The sequence below is a fragment of the Agelaius tricolor genome, unplaced genomic scaffold, assembly GCF_023055355.1.
Source record: "Agelaius tricolor isolate 1412-34295 unplaced genomic scaffold, bAgeTri1.0.p SCAF_166, whole genome shotgun sequence".
Lineage (NCBI taxonomy): Eukaryota > Metazoa > Chordata > Aves > Passeriformes > Icteridae > Agelaius > Agelaius tricolor.
Genome location: NW_027269426.1, coordinates 11,708 through 29,709, shown reverse-complemented (window position 1 = coordinate 29,709; position 18,002 = coordinate 11,708). Strand labels below are relative to the sequence as shown.

The 18,002-nt window shown below is 59.2% G+C and overlaps 1 protein-coding gene and 1 long non-coding RNA gene across 3 annotated transcripts; one reads left to right on the top strand and one right to left on the bottom strand.

Annotated features, from left to right (window-relative positions):
- The first annotated feature begins 836 nt into the window (after nucleotides 1-836).
- Nucleotides 837-17,758, top strand: LENG8 (leukocyte receptor cluster member 8). The gene is made up of 16 exons (XM_071420846.1): nucleotides 837-995; nucleotides 1,076-1,274; nucleotides 1,584-1,700; nucleotides 2,680-2,817; nucleotides 3,362-3,608; nucleotides 4,444-4,595; nucleotides 4,892-4,944; nucleotides 5,820-6,008; nucleotides 7,275-7,568; nucleotides 9,455-9,589; nucleotides 10,941-11,259; nucleotides 12,305-12,406; nucleotides 13,976-14,044; nucleotides 14,142-14,271; nucleotides 15,015-15,222; nucleotides 17,216-17,758. Exons 1-16 carry the CDS (start codon nucleotides 964-966, stop codon nucleotides 17,418-17,420), a joined length of 2,589 nt encoding a protein of 862 aa, XP_071276947.1. The 5' UTR covers nucleotides 837-963; the 3' UTR covers nucleotides 17,421-17,758.
- LOC139587024 (uncharacterized) lies at nucleotides 15,493-16,642 on the bottom strand. Of its 2 annotated transcripts, none has more exons than XR_011678187.1 (3): nucleotides 15,877-16,642; nucleotides 15,665-15,758; nucleotides 15,493-15,634 (listed from the first exon to the last, which is right to left on the bottom strand). It is a non-coding gene; the product is annotated as an uncharacterized lncRNA (long non-coding RNA). The 2 variants fall into 2 exon arrangements; XR_011678186.1 differs by having other exon boundaries at nucleotides 15,665-15,790; nucleotides 15,907-16,642.
- Nucleotides 17,759-18,002: the final 244 nt, after the last annotated feature.

Genomic DNA, 18,002 nt, shown 5'->3' with positions numbered 1-18,002 from the left:
GGTTTGGGGTGAAATCCGCCGGGTTTGGGGATAAAAACTTCGGAATTTATGGTTGAAAACTCCAGTTTGGGGTGAAATCCCCAGGTTTGGGGTTAAAATCCCAATTTTGGGGTAAAACCTCCTGGTTTTGGGGAGCCAGGCCATCCCTGATTTTGGAGGTTAAAATCCCCCAGTTTTGGGTAAAATCCCGTGGGTTTGCGGGTTAAAAACTCCCAATTTTGGGATTCAAAACCCCTCAGTTTTGGGGCACACACGCCCAGGTTTTCGGGCTAAAATCCCTCAGTTTTGGAGGTTAAAATCCCTCAGTTTTGGTAATTAAAATCCCGAGTTTTGGGGATTAAAAACCCCAATTTTGGGGATTAAAAACCCGCAGTTTTGGGGACTCAGACCCCAAATTTTGGGGATGAACCCCCCAATTCTGGGGCTAAAATCCTTCAATTTTGGGGATCCAGATCCCCGATTTTGGTGAACAACCCGCCCAGTTTTGGGGATAAAAGCTCCCAGTTTTGATGATAAAATGTCCCAATTTTGGGTGGAGCGCTGTGGGGGGGTGACTACAGACGGGTTCCCCTCCAGTTTTTCCCCTGGGACACCCAAAATCCCCAAATTCTCCCCGAAATCCCCGCGCGCGCGCGCCATCTCCGTCAGTTTGTCCCCTCGCAGCCGCCGTCCGCCGTTCCCCCTCGCGCCCTCGCCGTTACTTTGTCCTCGCGCGGCCGCCGTTGCCCCGCGCCTCGCTCTCCCATTGGCCGAGCGCCGCGCGCGCCCCGCCCTTCGCCCTCCCATTGGCCGGGCGCCGCGCGCGCCCCTCACTTCGCCCTCCCATTGGCCGAGCGCCGCGCGCGCTGACCGGAAGCGGCTCCGTGAGGGGAGAGGCAGCGGCGCCGCCATCTTGGGTCCCCGGAGTTGCGGCCGCTCCTGTCGCGATAATCGCGACCCCGGCGGCGGGAGCGGCCCCCGACCATGGCCGCCAACCTGGGCGACCAACGCGAGTGGTGAGAGGAGCTCCGGGACGGGGGAGGGCGCGGGCAGAGCGGGGCCGGTTTGACCGAGCGCGGTTCCGTTGCTCCCTCAGGGCCGCCCCGTTCGCGCTCGGCGCCGCTCCCGGAGGCGCTCCCGGAGGCGCTCCCGGCGGTGCGGGCCCCGCGCGGGAGGAGCCCCCGGCGCCCCCCGAGAACCCCGAGTGGGAGAAGGCGCGGCAGGCCCTGGCCAGCATCAGCAAAGCGGCGGCGGGCGGGGGCAAGGCCGCGGGGGGGGCGCAGGGCGGAGCGCAGGTGAGAACTGGGGGGGAGGAGGGGGGGGTTAGGGAGATTTGGGGGAGATTTGGGGGGATTGGGGAGGATCTGGGGGATTTGGGGGCGGTTTGGGGAGGATCTGGGGAGATTTGGGGGGGGTCTGGAGGCGTCTGTGGGCGTTTTGAGTGGTTTTTGGGGGGGATTTGGGGAGGGTCTCAGTCTTTTGGGGGGGTCTCTTTTTTTTTTTTTTGGGTTTTCTGTGGGTTTGTTTGGGGTCTCTCTGTGTTCTGGGGGTGTCTCTATTTTTGGGGGGGGGGGTCTCTAACCTTTCTCTCCCCCCCTCCCCAGTTCGCCCCCCCCGCGCAGGGTGACCCCTCCCTGGCTCAGGCCCAGCCCCCCCAGTACTACCAGTGGTACCAGCCCTACGGGGGGGGCTACTACCCCTACGGATACTACTACCCCATGGTGAGACCCCCGATTGGGGCTGGGGGCTTCGAATGGGGCTGGAGGCTCCTCAAAATGGGGCTGGGGGCTCCTAATGGGGCTGGGGGCTCCTCAAAATGGGGCTGGGGGCTCCTAATGGGTCTGAAATGGGGCTGGGGGCTCCTCAAAATGGGGCTGGGGGCTCCTTAAAATGGGGCTGGGGGCTTCGAATGGGTCTGAGATGGGGCTGGGGGCTCCTTAAAATGGGGCTGGGGGCTCCTCAAAATGGGGCTGGGGGCTCCTAATGGGTCTGAAATGGGGCTGGGGGCTTCGAATGGGGCTGGGAGGGGACTTTGGGCTGTACCATTAATTTTGGGGGGGTTTCTGGGCCATACCATAATCTTAGAGGGGGGGTCTCAGGGCAGGGGTCTGTGGGCCGTACCATTATTAATCTTGGAGGGGGGGAGTTTCTGTGGGCCGTACCATAAACTTGGGGGCAGAGGGGGTCTCTGGGCTGTACCATTATTAATCTGGAGGGGGGGGTCTCTGCCCTCCCTTAGGGCGTGTACCCGGCTATGGATATGGGGGGGTCTGTAATCAATGGGGAGGGGTCTCTGGGCTGTCCCATTGCTGATTTTGGGGTCTCTGGGCTGTATCATTGTTAATTCCGGGGGTCTCTGGGCTGTACCATTGTTAATTCCGGGGGTCTCCCCCTCCCCCAGGGCGTGTACCCCGGCTATGGCTATGGGGGGGTCTGTAATCAATGGGGAGGGGTCTCTGGGCTGTCCCATTGCTGATTTTGGGGTCTCTGGGCTGTACCATTGTTAATTCTGGGGGTCTCTGGGCTGTACCATTGTTAATTCCGGGGTCTCTGGGCTGTACCATTGTTAATTCCGGGGGTCTCTCCCCCCCCCCCCAGGGCGTGTACCCCGGCTATGGCTATGGGGGGGGTCTGTAATCAATGGGGAGGGGTCTCTGGGCTGTCCCATTGTTAATTCCGGGGGTCTGTCCCCTCCCCCAGGGCGTGTACCCCGGCTATGGCGCCCCCACGGCCCCGTACCCCGCGGGGGGAGGGGGCTCCTACCCCGCCCCTCCCCCCCAGCAGCAGCAGCAGCCCCCCCCAGCCCCCCCCCAGCAGCAGCAGAGCGGCCTGGGCCAGGTAAGGGGGAATTTGGGGAGGGGTCCCAATGTCCTGAACCCCCCCTGGGCCAGGTAAGGGGGAATTTGGGGAGGGGTCCCAATGTCCTGAACCCCCCCTGGGCCAGGTAAGGGGGAATTTGGGGAGGGGTCCCCATGTCCAGAACCCCCCCTGGGCCAGGTAATGGGGGGCTCAATGTGGATGGGGGGGTTTGGGGAGGGGTCCCCATGTCCAGAACCCCCCCTGTGCCCAGGTTATGGGGGCTCAATGTGGGAATTTGGGGAGGGGTCCCCCCATGCCGGGACCCCCCTGACCCAGATAAGGGGAGGATCAATGGGAGGGGGGGAATTTGGGGAGGGGTCCCCCCATGTCCAGAACCCCCCTGACCCAGGTTATGGGGGTTCAATGGTGATGGGGGTGAATTTGGGGAGGGGTCCCCCCATGCCGGGACCCCCACCCCTGACCCAGGTTATGGGGGGTTCAATGGTGATGGGGGAATTTGGGGAGGGGTCCCCCCATGCCGGGACCCCCCCCTAACCCCCCCCCGTGCCCCTCCCCCCCCCAGCAGCCCCCCGTGCCCGGCCTGGACGAGGCTTCGCCCTTCGGGACCCCCCAGCCCCCGCCCGCCGCCCCCCCCCCAGCCCCCCCCCCACGCCATGGGGGGGTCTGGGGGCGCGGGGGGGGCGGGGGGGGGGCGGGGGGACCCCCCCGGGAGGCTCCGCCCCCTACCCCTCCCCCCACTACGGAGGAGAGGGACCCCCCCCCCCCCAAAGGGAAGAAGGGGGGGGGGCAGCTCTGGAGCCGCATGAAACGTAAGGGGAGAGCCCCAAAATGCCCCGAATTGTCCCCAAATCCTGCCCTAAATCCTGCCCAAATTGTCCCCAAATCCTGACCCAAATTACCCCAAAATCCTACCCAAAATTATCCCCAAATCCTCAACCAAATCCTGCCCAAAATTATCCCCAAATCCTGACCCAAATTATCCCCAAAATGCCCCAAATTGTCCCCAAATCCTGACCCAAATCCTGCCCAAAATTATCCCCAAACCCTCACCCAAATTATCCCCACAATCCCCCAAATTGTCCCCAAATCCTCACCCAAATTCCCCTAAATCCTGCCCAAAACCCTCACCCAAATTATCCCCAAATTATTCCCAAATCCTCACCCAAATTCCCCTAAATCCTGCCCAAAATTATCCCCAAATCCTGCCCCAAATTATCCCCAAATCCTGACCCAAATTCCCCTAAATCCTTCCCAAAATTATCCCCAAATCCTGACCCAAATTACCCCAAATCCTGCCCAGAACCCTCACCCAAATTATCCCCAAATTATCCCCAAATCCTGACCCAAATCCTGCCCAAAACCCTGACCCAAATTATCCCCAAAATCCCCCAAATTGTCCCCAAATCCTGACCTAAATTATCCCCAAATTATCCCCAAATCCTGACCCAAATGATCCCCAGTTCCCCCTAAATCCTGCCCAAAATTATCCCCAAATCCTGCCCCAAATCCCCCCCAAACCCCCCCAAACTACCCCAAATCCCCCCCAAACTGCCCCAAATCCCCCCCAGCAGCCCCCAGCCCCATTTAACCCCTTGTTTCCCGACCCCAGCCCCATTTAACCCCTTGTTTTCCCCCCCCATTCAGAAGCCCCCGGCTCCGGGGGTCTCAAGTTCCAGCTGCCCAAGCGCCCCCCCCCGTTCTCGCTGCCCCCCCCCGGGATTTGGGGAGCAGCCCCGGGGGGGCGGAGGGGCCTTCGGGGGCCCCCCCGGCCCGGAGAAGCTGCACGGGGGCCACGGGTGAGTGACCCCAAAAAGGGACCCCAAAAACGGCCCTGGGACCCCAAAAACCGCCCTGGGACCCCCAAAAACCGCCCTGGGACCCCCAAAAACGGCTCTGGGACCCCCAAAAACGGCTCTGGGACCCCCAAAAACGGCCCTGGGACCCCAAAACCGGCTCTGGGAGCCCCAAAAACACCCAGGGATGGGGATGGGGAGGGGCCCCTGAAATGCTCCCCCCCCAGGGACCCCAAAATGCCCTGAAATGACCCCAAAATGACCCAAAATCCCCATAAATGACCCCAAAATGTCCCCAGGGAGTCCCGCCGGGGCCGGCCCGAGGACTGGCCCCCCGAGATGACCCAAAATGACCCAAAATCACCCCAAATTCTCAGTGAATCCCGCCGGGGCTGCCCCGAGGACTGGCCCCCCGAGATGACCCAAAATGACCCAAAATCCCCTGAAATTACCCCAAATTCTCAGTGAATCCCGCCGGGGCCGCCCCGAGGACTGGCCCCCCGAGATGACCCAAAATCCCCTGAAATTACCCCAAATTCTCAGTGAATCCCGCAGGGGCCGCCCCGAGGACTGGCCCCCCGAGATGACCCAAAATCCCCTGAAATTACCCCAAATTCTCAGTGAAAGCCGCAGGGGTCGCCCAGAGGACTGGCCCCCCGAGATGACCCAAAATGACCCAAAATGACCCAAAATCACCCCAAATTTGCAGTGAATCCCGCCGGGGCCGCCCTGAGGACTGGCCCCCCGAGATGACCCAAAATGACCCAAAATCCCCTGAAATTACCCCAAATTCTCAGTGAATCCCGCCGGGGCCGCCCTGAGGACTGGCCCCCCGAGATGACCCAAAATGACCCAAAATGACCCAAAATCACCCCAAATTTGCAGTGAATCCCGCCGGGGCCGCCCTGAGGACTGGCCCCCCGAGATGACCCAAAATGACCCAAAATCCCCATAAATCACCCCAAATTCTCAGTGAATCCCGCCGGGGCCGCCCCGAGGACTGGCCCCCCGAGATGACCCAAAATGACCCAAAATCACCCCAAATTCTCAGTGAATCCCGTAGGGGCCGCCCCGAGGACTGGCCCCCCGAGATGACCCAAAATGACCCAAAATCCCCTGAAATTACCCCAAATTCTCAGTGAATCCCGCCGGGGCCGCCCTGAGGACTGGCCCCCCGAGATGACCCAAAATGACCCAAAATGACCCAAAATCACCCCAAAATCTCAGTGAAAGCCGCCGGGGCCGCCCTGAGGACTGGCCCCCCGAGATGAAGGCCTACGTCCAGCGCTGCTTCACGGCCTGCGAGTCCGAGGAGGACAAAGATCGCACGGAGAAGCTGCTGAAGGAGCTGCTGCAGGCCCGGCTGCAGGACGGCACGGCCTTCACCATCGACTGGAGCAGGGAGCCCCTGCCTGGGTGGGTGAGACCCAAAAAACCCCAAAATCCACCCAAAAATACAGCCAGGATTGACCCAGAAATCCCTGAGAAAATCCGTCCGGGTTTGACCCAAAAATTGCCAAAAAAACCCCAAAAACCCGACCCCTCAGCCTTCACCATGGACTGGAGCAGGGAGCCCCTGCCCGGGTGGGTGAGACCCAAAAATGCTGAAAATCACCCCAAAAATACAGCCAAAACTGTCCTAAAAATGTCCTAAAAATCCCTGGGAAAATGCGTCCGGGTTTGACCCAAAAATTGCCAAAAAAACCCCAAAAATCCTGCCCCAAACCCGACCCCTCAGCCTTCACCATGGACTGGAGCAGGGAGCCCCTGCCCGGGTGGGTGAGACCCAAAAAACCCCAAAATCACCCCAAAAATACAGCCAGGATTGACCCAAAACCCCCTGAGAAAATCCACTCGGAATCGCCCCAAAATCACCCAAGAAACCCCAAAAATCACCCAAAAATCTTCCTTTGACCCCAAGTTTTGTATTTTTCCCCCATTTTTCCCCAATCTTTGCCTTTTTCTCCAGTTCCCCCCTTTGACCCCAAGTTTTGGTGTTTTTCCCCCATTTTTTCCCAATTTTTGCGTTTTTCCCCCCTTTGACCCCAGGTTTTCATTTTTTCCCCCGTTTTTACCCAATCCTGGTGTTTTTCCCCAGATCCCCCCTTTGACCCCAAGTTTTGGTGTTTTTATCCCCGTTTTTTCCCAATTTTTCCGTTTTTCCCCCCTTTGACCCCCGGTTTTCATTTTTCCCCATTTTCCCCAATCTTTGCGTTTTTCCCCCCTTTGACCCCAAATTTTGTTTTTTTTTCCCGTTTTTACCCAAATCTTTGCGTTTTTCCCCCCTTTGACCCCAAACTTTGGTTTTTTTCCCATTTTTAACCAATTTTTCCGTTTTTCCCCCCCTTTAACCCCCGCTTTTCGTTTTTCCCCCCATTTTTAACCAAATTTTCCCTTTTTCCCCCCCTTTGACCCCAAACTTTGGTTTTTCCCCCCATTTTTAACCGATTTTTCCCTTTTTCCCCCCCTTTAACCCCTGCTTTTCATTTTTCCCCCCATTTTTAACCGATTTTTCCCTTTTTCCCTCCCTTTGACCCCCGCTTTTCATTTTCCCCCCATTTTTAACCGAATTTTCCCTTTTTCCCCCCATTTTTAACCGATTTTTCCCTTTTTCCCCCCCTTTGATCCCCTGTTTAGGTTTTTTTCCCCATTTTTAACCGATTTTTCCCTTTTTCCCCCCAGGCTGGGCCGCGACGCCGCCGCCGCCCTGGGCAGCCCCAAGAAGAAGCGCTGGGAGCTGCCCCTCCCCCCGCCAGGCCCCGCCCCCCGGGCCCCGCCCCCTCCCAGCCCCAGGGCGGGGCCGGGGGGCGGGGCCAGGCCGCGGGGCGGGGCCGGCGGGGGCGGGGCCTTCCCGGGCAAGTTCGGGAACCGGAACGTGTTCATGAAGGGGGGCGAGAACTCCTCATCCTCATCATCCTCGTCCTCCGACAGCTCCAGGAGCTCCTCGCGCTCCCCCGGCCGGCACGGGCGGCGCAGGTGAGACCCAAAAACGGCCGAATTCACCCCAAAAAAAATAGACCCCAAATAACCCCAAAAATCCACCCCGAAACCCCACCCGGGCGGCGCAGATGAGACCCCAAAAACGGCCGAATTCACCCCAAAAAAAATAGACCCAGAATAACCCCAAAAACGGCAGAATTCACCCCAAAAAAATAGACCCAGAATAACCCCAAAGACGGCAGAATTCACCCCGAAAAATCCCCGTGAAAATAGACCCGAAATAACCCCAAAAACGGCGGAATTCACCCCAAAAAAATAGACCCAGAATAACCCCAAAAATGGCGGAATTCACCCCAAAAAAATCCCCGTGAAAATAGACCGGAAATAACCCCAAAAATGGCGGAATTCACCCCAAAAAAATAGACCCAGAATAACCCCAAAAACGGCGGCATTCACCCCAGAAAATCCCTGTTAAAGTAGACCCAGAATAACCCCAAAAACGGCGGAATTCACCCCAAAAAAATAGACCCGAAATAACCCCAAAAACGGCAGAATTCACCCCGAAAAATCCCCGTGAAAATAGACCCGAAATAACCCCAAAAACGGTGGAATTCACCCCAAAAAAATAACCCCCAAAATAACCCCAAAACCGGCGGAATTCAGCCCAAAAAATCCCTGTTAAAATAGACCCGAAATAACCCCAAAAACGGCGGAATTCTCCCCAAAAAATCCCTGTTAAAATAGACCCAGAATAACCCCAAAAACGGCGGAATTCTCCCCAAAAAATCCCCGTGAAAATAGACCCTCCCAGTCCCTCCCAGTATAACCCAGTATAGCCCAGTATAACCCAGTTTCCCCCATTGTCCCCTCAGTGACTCAGAATCCCAGTTCCTCCCAGTCCATCCCAGTTCCTCCCAGTATAACCCAGTATAACCCAGTCCCTCCCAGTCTCTCCCAGTCTCTCCCAGTCCATCCCAGTCCATCCCAGTCTATCCCAGTTCCCCCCATTGTCCCCCCAGTGACTCGGAGTCCCAGTATAACCCAGTCCCTCCCAGTCCCTCCCAGTATATCCCAGTCCATCCCAGTTTCCCCCATTATCCCGCAGTGACTCGGAGTCCCAGTCTATCCCAGTATAACCAGTATAACCCAGTATATCCCAGTATATCCCAGTTTAACCCCCATTATCCCGCAGTGACTCGGAGTCCCAGTCTATCCCAGTATAACCAGTCCATCCCAGTCTAACCCAGTTTCCCCGCAGTGACTCGGAGTCCCAGTCCATCCCAGTATAACCCAGTATAACCCAGTCCATCCCAGTATAACCCCCATTATCCCCCAGTGACTCGGAGTCCCAGTCTCTCCCAGTCCCTCCCAGTCCCTCCCAGTCCATCCCAGTCCATCCCAGTATATCCCAGTTTCCCCCATTATCCCGCAGTGATTCGGAGTCCCAGTATATCCCAGTCCCTCCCAGTCCCTCCCAGTATATCCCAGTATATCCCAGTCTGTCCCATTATCCCGCAGTGATTCGGAGTCCCAGTATATCCCAGTATAACCAGTCTGTCCCAGTCCATCCCAGTCTCTCCCAGTATATCCCAGTATATCCCAGTATATCCCAGTTTCCCCCATTATCCCGCAGTGATTCGGAGTCCCAGTATATCCCAGTATATCCCAGTATATCCCAGTCCCTCCCAGTCCCTCCCAGTATATCCCAGTCCATCCCAGTATAACCCAGTTTCCCCACAGTGACTCGGAGTCCCAGTATAACCCAGTATATCCCAGTCCATCCCAGTCCATCCCAGTATATCCCAGTTTCCCCCATTATCCCGCAGTGATTTGGAGTCCCAGTATAACCCAGTATAACCAGTATAACCCAGTATATCCCAGTATATCCCAGTTTAACCCCCATTTCCCCCATTACCCTGCAGTGATTCGGAGTCGGACTCGTCGGGCTCGGGGGGGGCCGAGCCCCGGCCCGGGGGGCGCCGGGGGGGCCCCCAAAAACCGCGGGGCCGGGGGGGGCCCCTGGAGCGGGGCCGGGCACGGGCACAGCGAGGAAAGAGGTACTGGGACAGACTGGGATATACTGGGAGGGACTGGGAGGGACTGGGACAGACTGGGACAGACTGGGAGGGACTGGGATATACTGGGAGGGGTTAAAGAGGTACTGGGACATACTGGGATATACTGGGATATACTGGGATATACTGGGATATACTGGGAGGGGTTAAAGAGGTACTGGGACATACTGGGATATACTGGGATAGACTGGGAGGGGTTAAAGAGGTACTGGGACATACTGGGACATACTGGGATATACTGGGAGGGACTGGGAGGGACTGGGTTATACTGGGAGGGGTTAAAGAGGTACTGGGATATACTGGGAGGGACTGGGACAGACTGGGAGGGGTTAATGGGGCAAACTGGGGGAACTGGGTTATACTGGGAGGGACTGGGAGGGGTTAAAGAGGTACTGGGGAAACTGGGGGGACTGGGACAGACTGGGTTATACTGGGTTATACTGGGAGGGACTGGGAGGGGTTAACGGGGCAAACTGGGGGAACTGCAGGGGACTGGGAGGGGTTAAAGAGGTACTGGGGGGACTGGGACAGACTGGGACAGACTGGGAGGGGTTAATGGGGCAAACTGGGCAAACTGGGACAGACTGGGACAAACTGGGAGGGACTGGGAGGGGAAACTGGGTTGTACAGGGAGGGGTTAAAGAGGTACTGGGGAAACTGGGGGAACTGGGTTATACTGGGACAAACTGGGACTGGGGAAACTGAGAGGGACTGGGTTATACTGGGAGGGACTGGGAGGGGAAACTGGGGAAACTGGGACTGGAGAAACTGGGGGGACTGGGAGGGGTTAATGGGGTACTGGGAGGGGATTGGGAGGGGTTCATTTCCCCCAAACTCCATTTCCCCCTATACCCTCATTTTCTCCCCATTTTCTCCCCATTTTCTCCCATTTTTAACCCATTTTTAACCCATTTTTAACCCATTTTTAACCAATTTTTAACCCATTTTTAACCCATTTTTCCCCGTATTCCCCCCTTTTTTCTCCAAACCCCCAATTCCCCCCATTTCTCCCCATTTCTCCCCGTTTCAGGCCCGAGCTGTGCCCGCCGCGCCACCCCCCGTTGGACCCCGAGCGGTCCCCGCATATTTCCCCCATTTTTAACCCATTTTTAACCCATTTTTACCCCATTTTTAACCCATTTCTCCCCATTTTTAACCCTTTCCAGGCCCGAGCCGTGCCCTCCCCGCCGCTCCCGCCGCCGCCCCCCGTGTGAGCCCGAGGATCCCGAGCGGTCCCCCCATATTTAACCCATTTTTAACCCATTTTTGCCCCATTTTTACCCCATTTTACCCCATTTTTAACCCATTTCTCCCCATTTTTAACCCTTTCCAGGCCCGAGCCGTGCCCTCCCCGCCGCTCCCGCCGCCGCCCCCCGTGTGAGCCCGAGGACCCCGAGCGGGAGCTGCGGCGCCAGCGCCGGGCCCAGCGCTTCCAAGGGGGCGGGGCCGGCAATGCCGGGGCCCCTCCCCCCAAGAAGGGGCGGCCCAACCCCCCCGCGGCGGCGGCGGCCCCAGGCCCCGCCCCCGGCCCCGCCCCCGCCGAGGGCCTGGACTGGCAGCAGGTGAAGATCCTGGGCACCTGCCAGGAGGTGACCAAGAGGTACCTGAGGCTCACCTGCGCCCCCGACCCGGCCACCGTGAGGCCTGTGCCGGTGAGTGAGGCTGAAATTACCCTAAAGCGCCGAAATTCACCCCGAAATCCACCCAAAAATACCCCAGAACAATCCCTGAAATCCACCCCGAAATCCATCTGAAAATACCCCAGAACCGTCCCGAAATCCGCCCCAAAGTCCCTGAAATCCACCCCAAAATCCACCCGAAAATACCCCAGAACAATCCCTGAAATCCACCCCGAAATCCATCCGAAAATACCCCAGGACAATCCCTGAAATTCACCCCAAAACCATCCCAAAATCCATCTGAAAATACCCCAGAACCATCCCAAAATCTGCCCCATAATCCCTGAAACCCACCCCAAAATCCATCCAGAAATACCCCAGAACAATCCCTGAAATCCACCCTGAAATCCACCCTAAAATACCCCAGAACAATCCCTAAAATTCACCCCAAAACCATCCCAAAATCCACCCCAAAACCCCTGAAATTCACCCCAAAATCCACCCCCAAATACCCCAGAACAATCCCTGAAATCCACCCTGAAATCCACCCTGAAATTGACCCCAAAACCATCCCAAAATCCACCCCAAAACCCCTGAAATCCACCCCAAAATCCATCCTAAAATACCCCAGAACTGTCCCAAAATCCACCCCAAAACCCCTGAAATCCACCCCAAAATCCATCTGAAAATACCCCAAAACCGTCCCTGAAATCCACCCCAAAATCCACCCAAAAATCCCTGAAATTCACCCCAAAATCCACCCTAAAATACCCCAAAATCCACCCCAAAATCCCTGAAATTCACCCCAAAATCCACCCTAAAATACCCCAAAACCCACCCCAAAATCCACCCCGAAACCGCAAAAATCCCCAAAACCCACCCCTCAAAAACCCCCAAACCCACCTCGAAATCCACCCGGAAACCCCCAAAATCCCCCAAATTCCACCCCAAAACCCTCCAGAAACGCCCCAAACTCCCCCTCCAAAATACCCCAAAAAACCCCAAATCCCCCCCAAACTGCCAAAAACCCCAAAAAAGCCCCAAAAAAGCCCCAAATCTCCCCAAAATGCCGGTGCAGGTGCTGCGGCAGGCGCTGTCCCTGGTGCGCTCGCACTGGCAGCAGCACCGCGACTACGCCTGGGCCTGCGAGCAGCTGAAATCCCTGCGGCAGGACCTGACGGTGAGGAGGGGGTTAAACTGGGGGTCTGGGGGCTTCAATGGGGGTCTGGGGGCAGCTGAAATCCCTGGGGCAGGACCTGACGGTGAGGAAGGGGTTAAACTGGGGAGGGGGCTGCAATTGGGGGTCTGGGGGCTTCAATGGGGGCAGCTGAAATCCCTGAGGCAGGACCTGACGGTGAGGAAAGGGTTAAACTGGGGGTCTGGGGGCTTCAATTGGGGGTCTGGGGGCAGCTGAAATCCCTGGGGCAGGACCTGACGGTGAGAATTTGGGGAGGGGGCTTCAATGGGGGTCTGGGGGCTTGGATTGGGGGCAGCTGAAATCCCTGAGGCAGGACCTGACGGTGAGGAGGGGGTTAAACTGGGGGTCAGGGGGCTTCAATTGGGGGTCTGGGGGCTTCAATTGGGGTCTGGGGGCTGCAATTGGGGGGTCTGGGGGCTTGGATTGATGGGGTCAGGGCAGCTGAAATCCCTGGGACAGGACCTGACGGTGAGAATTTGGGGAGGGGGCTTCAATGGGGGTCTGGGGGCTTCAATGGGGAGGGATCTGAGCAGCTGAAATCCCTGAGACAGGACCTGGCAGTGAGAATTTGGGGAGGGGGCTGCAATTGGGGGTCTGGGGGCTTGGATTGATGGGGTCAGGGCAGCTGAAATCCCTGGGACAGGAGCTGGGGGTGAGAATTTGGGGAGGGGGCTTCAAGTTTGGGGACCCCTCTCCAGATTTTGGGACCCCCTCCCCGATTTTGGGACCCTTCCCCAAATTGGAGACCCCTCCCCAAATTCAGGACCTGTCCACAAGTTCACGACCCCCTCCCCAAATCTGGGACCCTTCCCCAACTATGGGACCCCTCTCCATATTCTGGGACCCCTCCCCAACTCTGGGACCCTTCCCCAACTATGGGACCCCTCTCCGTATTTTGGGACCCCTCCCCAAATTCAGGACCTGTCCCTGAGTTTAGGACCCCCTCCCCAAATTTGGGACCCCTCTCCATATTCTGGGACCCCTCCCCTAATTCAGGACCTGTCCCTGAATTCAGGACCCCCCTCCCCAAATTTAGGACCAGTCCCCAAATCCAGGACCCCTCCCCAAATTTGGGACCCCTCTTCATATTCTGGGACCCCTCCCCTAATTCAGGACCCCTTCCTGAATTCAGGACCCCCCCTCCCCAAATCCAGGACCCCTCCCCAAATTTGGGACCCCTCTCCATATTTTTGGGACCCCTCCCCAAATTCAGGACCCCTCCCCTAATTCAAGTCTCCTTCTCTACTTTGGGACCCCTCCCCTGGTTCAGGACCCCCTCTCCAAATTCAGGACCCCTCCCCAAATTTGGGGCCCTTCCCCGATTATGGGACCCCTCTCCATATTTTGGGACCCCTCCCCAAATTTGGGACCCCTCCCCATATTCTGGGACCTCTCCCCAAACTGAGGACCCCTCCCTGAATTCAGGACCCCTCCCCAAATCCGGGACCCTTCCCCAAATCCAGGGCCCCTCCCCAAATCCAGGGCCCCTCCCCAAATCCAGGGCCCCCTCCCCGAATTTGGGCCCCCTCCCCAATTGCGGTGTCCCCGCAGGTGCAGGGCGTGCGCACGGAGTTCACGGTCGAGGTTTACGAGACCCACGCCCGCATCGCCCTGGAGAAGGTGGGGCTGGGGGCTTCAGGGAGGGGGCGTGGGGGGCTCCGGGGACCCTCCCCCAATTTGGGGAGGGGTCTCTGAGGGTCTCTGCCCCCCTCGCCAGGGGGACCACGAGGAGTTCAACCAGTGCCAGACGCAGCTGAAGGCGCTGTACGGGGAGAGCCTGCCCGGCTGCGTGGGCGAGTTCACGGCGTACCGCATCCTCTACTGCATCTTCACCAACAACTCCGGCGGTGAGCAGGGGTCCCAAAACCTGGGGAGAGGTCCCCGAAATGTGGGGAGGGGTCCTGGAACCCTGGGGGGGTCAGCAAACCCGGGGAGGGGGCAGCAAACCCGGGGAGGGGGCAGCAAACCCGGGCTGTTCATGGATCCTCTACTGCATCTTCACCAACAGCTCCGGGGGTGAGGAGGGGTCCCCAAAATGTGGGGAGGGGTCCCCAAAATACAGGGGAAGTCATTAAAGGTGGGGAGGGGTCCCCAGGTGTCTGGGGGCTCTCAGTGACCTCAGCAGCGCCGCCGCCGCCCCCTGGAGCCGCCCCCGGTGCCGCCCCGGTGTCCGTCTGTCCATTCCAGTGACCCCTGGGTGTCCCTCTGTCCATCCCACTGACCCCTGTCTGTCTGTCTGTCTGTCCATCCCACTGACCCACTGACCCGTCTGTCTGTCTGTCTGTCCATCCCACTGACCCCTGTCTGTCTGTCTGTCTGTCCATCCCACTGACCCACTGACCCGTCTGTCTGTCTGTCTGTCCATCCCACTGACCCCTGTCTGTCTGTCTGTCTGTCCATCCCACTGACCCACTGACCCGTCTGTCTGTCTGTCTGTCCATCCCAGAGCTGACCACGGAGCTGGCCCTGCTGCCCCCTGCTCTCCGCTCTGACCCCGCCGTGTCCCACGCCCTGGCCCTGCTGACCCACTGACCCCTGTCCCTCTGTCCATCCAATGACCCCTGTCTGTCTGTCCGTCTGTCCCTCCCAGAGCTGACCACGGAGCTGGCCCTGCTCCCTCCGTCCCTGCGCTCAGACCCCGCCGTGTCCCACGCCCTCGCCCTTCGCGCCGCCTGGGCCCTGGGCCTCTACAGCCGCTTCTTCCGCCTGCACAGCTCGGCCCCGGCCATGGGCCCGCGCCTCATCGACCTCTTTGCGGAGCGGGAGCGGCGCCGCGCCCTGCGCGCCTGCATCAAGGCGTACGTGGGGCTGGGGACACCGGGGACACCGGGGGGGACACTGGGGGGACACCGGGATGGGGACACCGGGATGGGGACACAGGGAGAAAGGGACAGGGGGGGCCCCAGGAGCTGCGCAGGTGAGTGACGGGACAGGGACGCAGGAAAGGGGCGAATTCCCGGGATTTTGGGGGGATTTAGGGGGGAAACCCCCTCCCACCTGTGGGGGGTTTGGGGGGGATTCCCTGCGGTGTTGGCCGGATATGGGGTGGGGGAGAGTCCTGGTGTCCATATATGGGCAGGGGGAACCCCTTGTTGTCCATATTTGGGCATGGGAAATCCCTCACTGTCCATATATGGGCATGGGAGGACCCCATATTGTCCATATTTGGGATGGGAAATCCCTCACTGTCCATATATGGGCAGGGGACGCCTCACTGTCCATATATGGGCATGGGAGGACCCCATATTGTCCATATTTGGGATGGGAAATCCCTCACTGTCCATATATGGGCAGGGGACGCCTCATTGCCTTATATGGACTGAGGGGGGCCCCACTCTTAAGCCCATATATGGGCAGGGGAACCCCCTGTCCATATATGGGCATGGGAAATCCCTCACTGTCCATATATGGGCATGGGAATCCCCACAGTGTCCATATAAGGGCATGGGAACCCCCCAGTACCCATATATGGGCTGGGGAACCCCTTGTCCATATATGGAATGGGAAATCCCTTGTCCATATATGGGCATGGGAACCCCCCAGTGTCCATATATGGGCAGGGGAACCCCCCAGTGTCCATATAAGGGCAGGGGAACCCTCAGTGTCCATATATGGGCATGGGAACCCCTCAGTGTCCATATATGGGCAGGGGAACCCCCCAGTGTCCATATAAGGGCATGGGAACCCCTCACTGTCCATATAAGGGCAGGGGAACCCCTCACTGTCCATATAAGGGCAGGGGAACCCCTCAGTGTCCATATATGGGCAGGGGAACCCCTCAGTGTCCATATAAGGGCAGGGGAACCCCTCAGTGTCCATATAAGGGCAGGGGAACCCCTCACTGTCCATATATGGGCAGGGGAACCCCTCAGTGTCCATATAAGGGCAGGGGAACCCCTCACTGTCCATATAAGGGCAGGGGAACCCCTCAGTGTCCATATATGGGGATGGGAAATCCCTCAGTGTCCATATAAGGGCATGGGAACCCCTCAGTGTCCATATATGGGCAGGGGAACCCCTCAGTGTCCATAATCTGTGCCCCACATTGGGGTTGGGGTCCTGCTGAGCCCATCCTTGGGCTGAACCCCCTTTCTATGGGGCTGAGCCCCCTTTCTATGGGGCTGGACCCCCTTTTTATGGGGCTGAGCCTCATCCTATGGGGCTGAGCCATTTTCTATGGGGCTGAGCCCCTCTGCCATGGGGTGATGTGGGGCTGGGTCCCCCCTCCTGGGGCTGTGCCCCCCCAATATGGGACCGTGTCCTTCTCTGTGGGGTTAAACCCCCTGCCCGTGGGGCTGAGCCCCCCAATATGGGGTCAGACCCCTCTCTGTGGGGCTGAGCCCCCCAATATGGGGTCAAACCCCTCTCTATGGGGCTGAGCCCCCCAATATGGGGTCAGACCCCTCTCTGTGGGGCTGAGCCCCCCAATATGGGGTCAAACCCCTCTCTATGGGGCTGAACCCCCCGTTACAGGGTCCAACTGCTCTCTGTGGTGCTGAGCCCCTTAATATGGGGTCAGACCCCCTCTCTATGGGGCCGAGCCCCCTGTAATGGGGTCCTGGCCCTCTCTATGGGGCTGAGCCCCCCAATATGGGGTCAGACCCCTCTCTATGGGGCCGAGCCCCCTGTAATGGGGTCCTGGCCCTCTCTATGAGGCTGAGCCCCCTGTAATGGGGTCCCACCCCTCTCTATGGGGCCGAGCCCCCCCCCCGGGGGTCTCACCCCTCCCTGGGGGCCGCGGGTGCCCCCCGGGCGCCCCCGGCCCCCCCTCTGACCTCCTTCTCTCCCCAGCTACCGCCCGGCGCTGCCGACGGCCCAGCTGGGGCCACTTATGGGGCTGGAGCCCCCCCGAGCGCCGCCGCTTCCTGGGGGGGCTGCCCCTCACCTTCACCGGGCCCGACCGCGGCGCCATCGACTGCCGGCAGAGCCTGAGCGCCCTGCCCCACATCTGAGCCCCACAGCCACCCTGCCCCACGGCTCTGACCCACAGCTCTGACCCATGGCTGCCCCACAGCCGCCCTGCCCCACAGCGGGGCTGCCCCTCACCTTCACCGGGCCTGACCGTGGTGCCATCGACTGCCCCACATCTGAGCCCCACGGCTGAGCCCCACGGCCGCCCTGACCCACAGCTGTGACCCACAAGTGACCCGCAGTGGGGGCTGCCCCATGGCTGTGACCCACGGCCCCCCTGCCCCACAGCTGTGACCCGCAGTGGGGCTGCCCCACAGCGGCCCCGCCCCACGGCTCCCCCATGGTTCTGAGCCACAGCTCGACCCCACGGCTGCCCCACAAGTGACCCACATGGGGCCTGACCCACAGCAGGGCTGACCCACATCAGACCCACAGCCACCCCCGCAGCCTCTGTGGGGCCAGGACCTGCCCCATAACTGCCCCATAACCATCTCTGCCCCTCAGCAGCCACACAGGAGGGGATTCGGGCTGGGGAGGGGGCGACGTGTGGGGCCAACAGCGACGGCCGCCCCATAGCAGCCCCCAGCCGCGAGCAAGGGGGGTCTGGGGTGGGATCTGGGGGGCAAAACCCGGGATCTGTGGGGCAGAGCTTGAGATGTGTGGGGCA

What these genes read in the sequence shown, in the direction of transcription:
- LENG8 (XM_071420846.1), top strand. Translation starts at nt 964, where the DNA reads ATGGCCGCCAACCTGGGCGACCAACGCGAGTG. An exon ending in AGCAGAGCGGCCTGGGCCAG is followed by an intron (nt 2,818 to 3,361) that starts GTAAGGGGGAAT and finishes TCCCCCCCCCAG; the next exon opens with CAGCCCCCCGTGCCCGGCCT. An exon ending in GGCCGGCACGGGCGGCGCAG is followed by an intron (nt 7,569 to 9,454) that starts GTGAGACCCAAA and finishes ATTACCCTGCAG; the next exon opens with TGATTCGGAGTCGGACTCGT.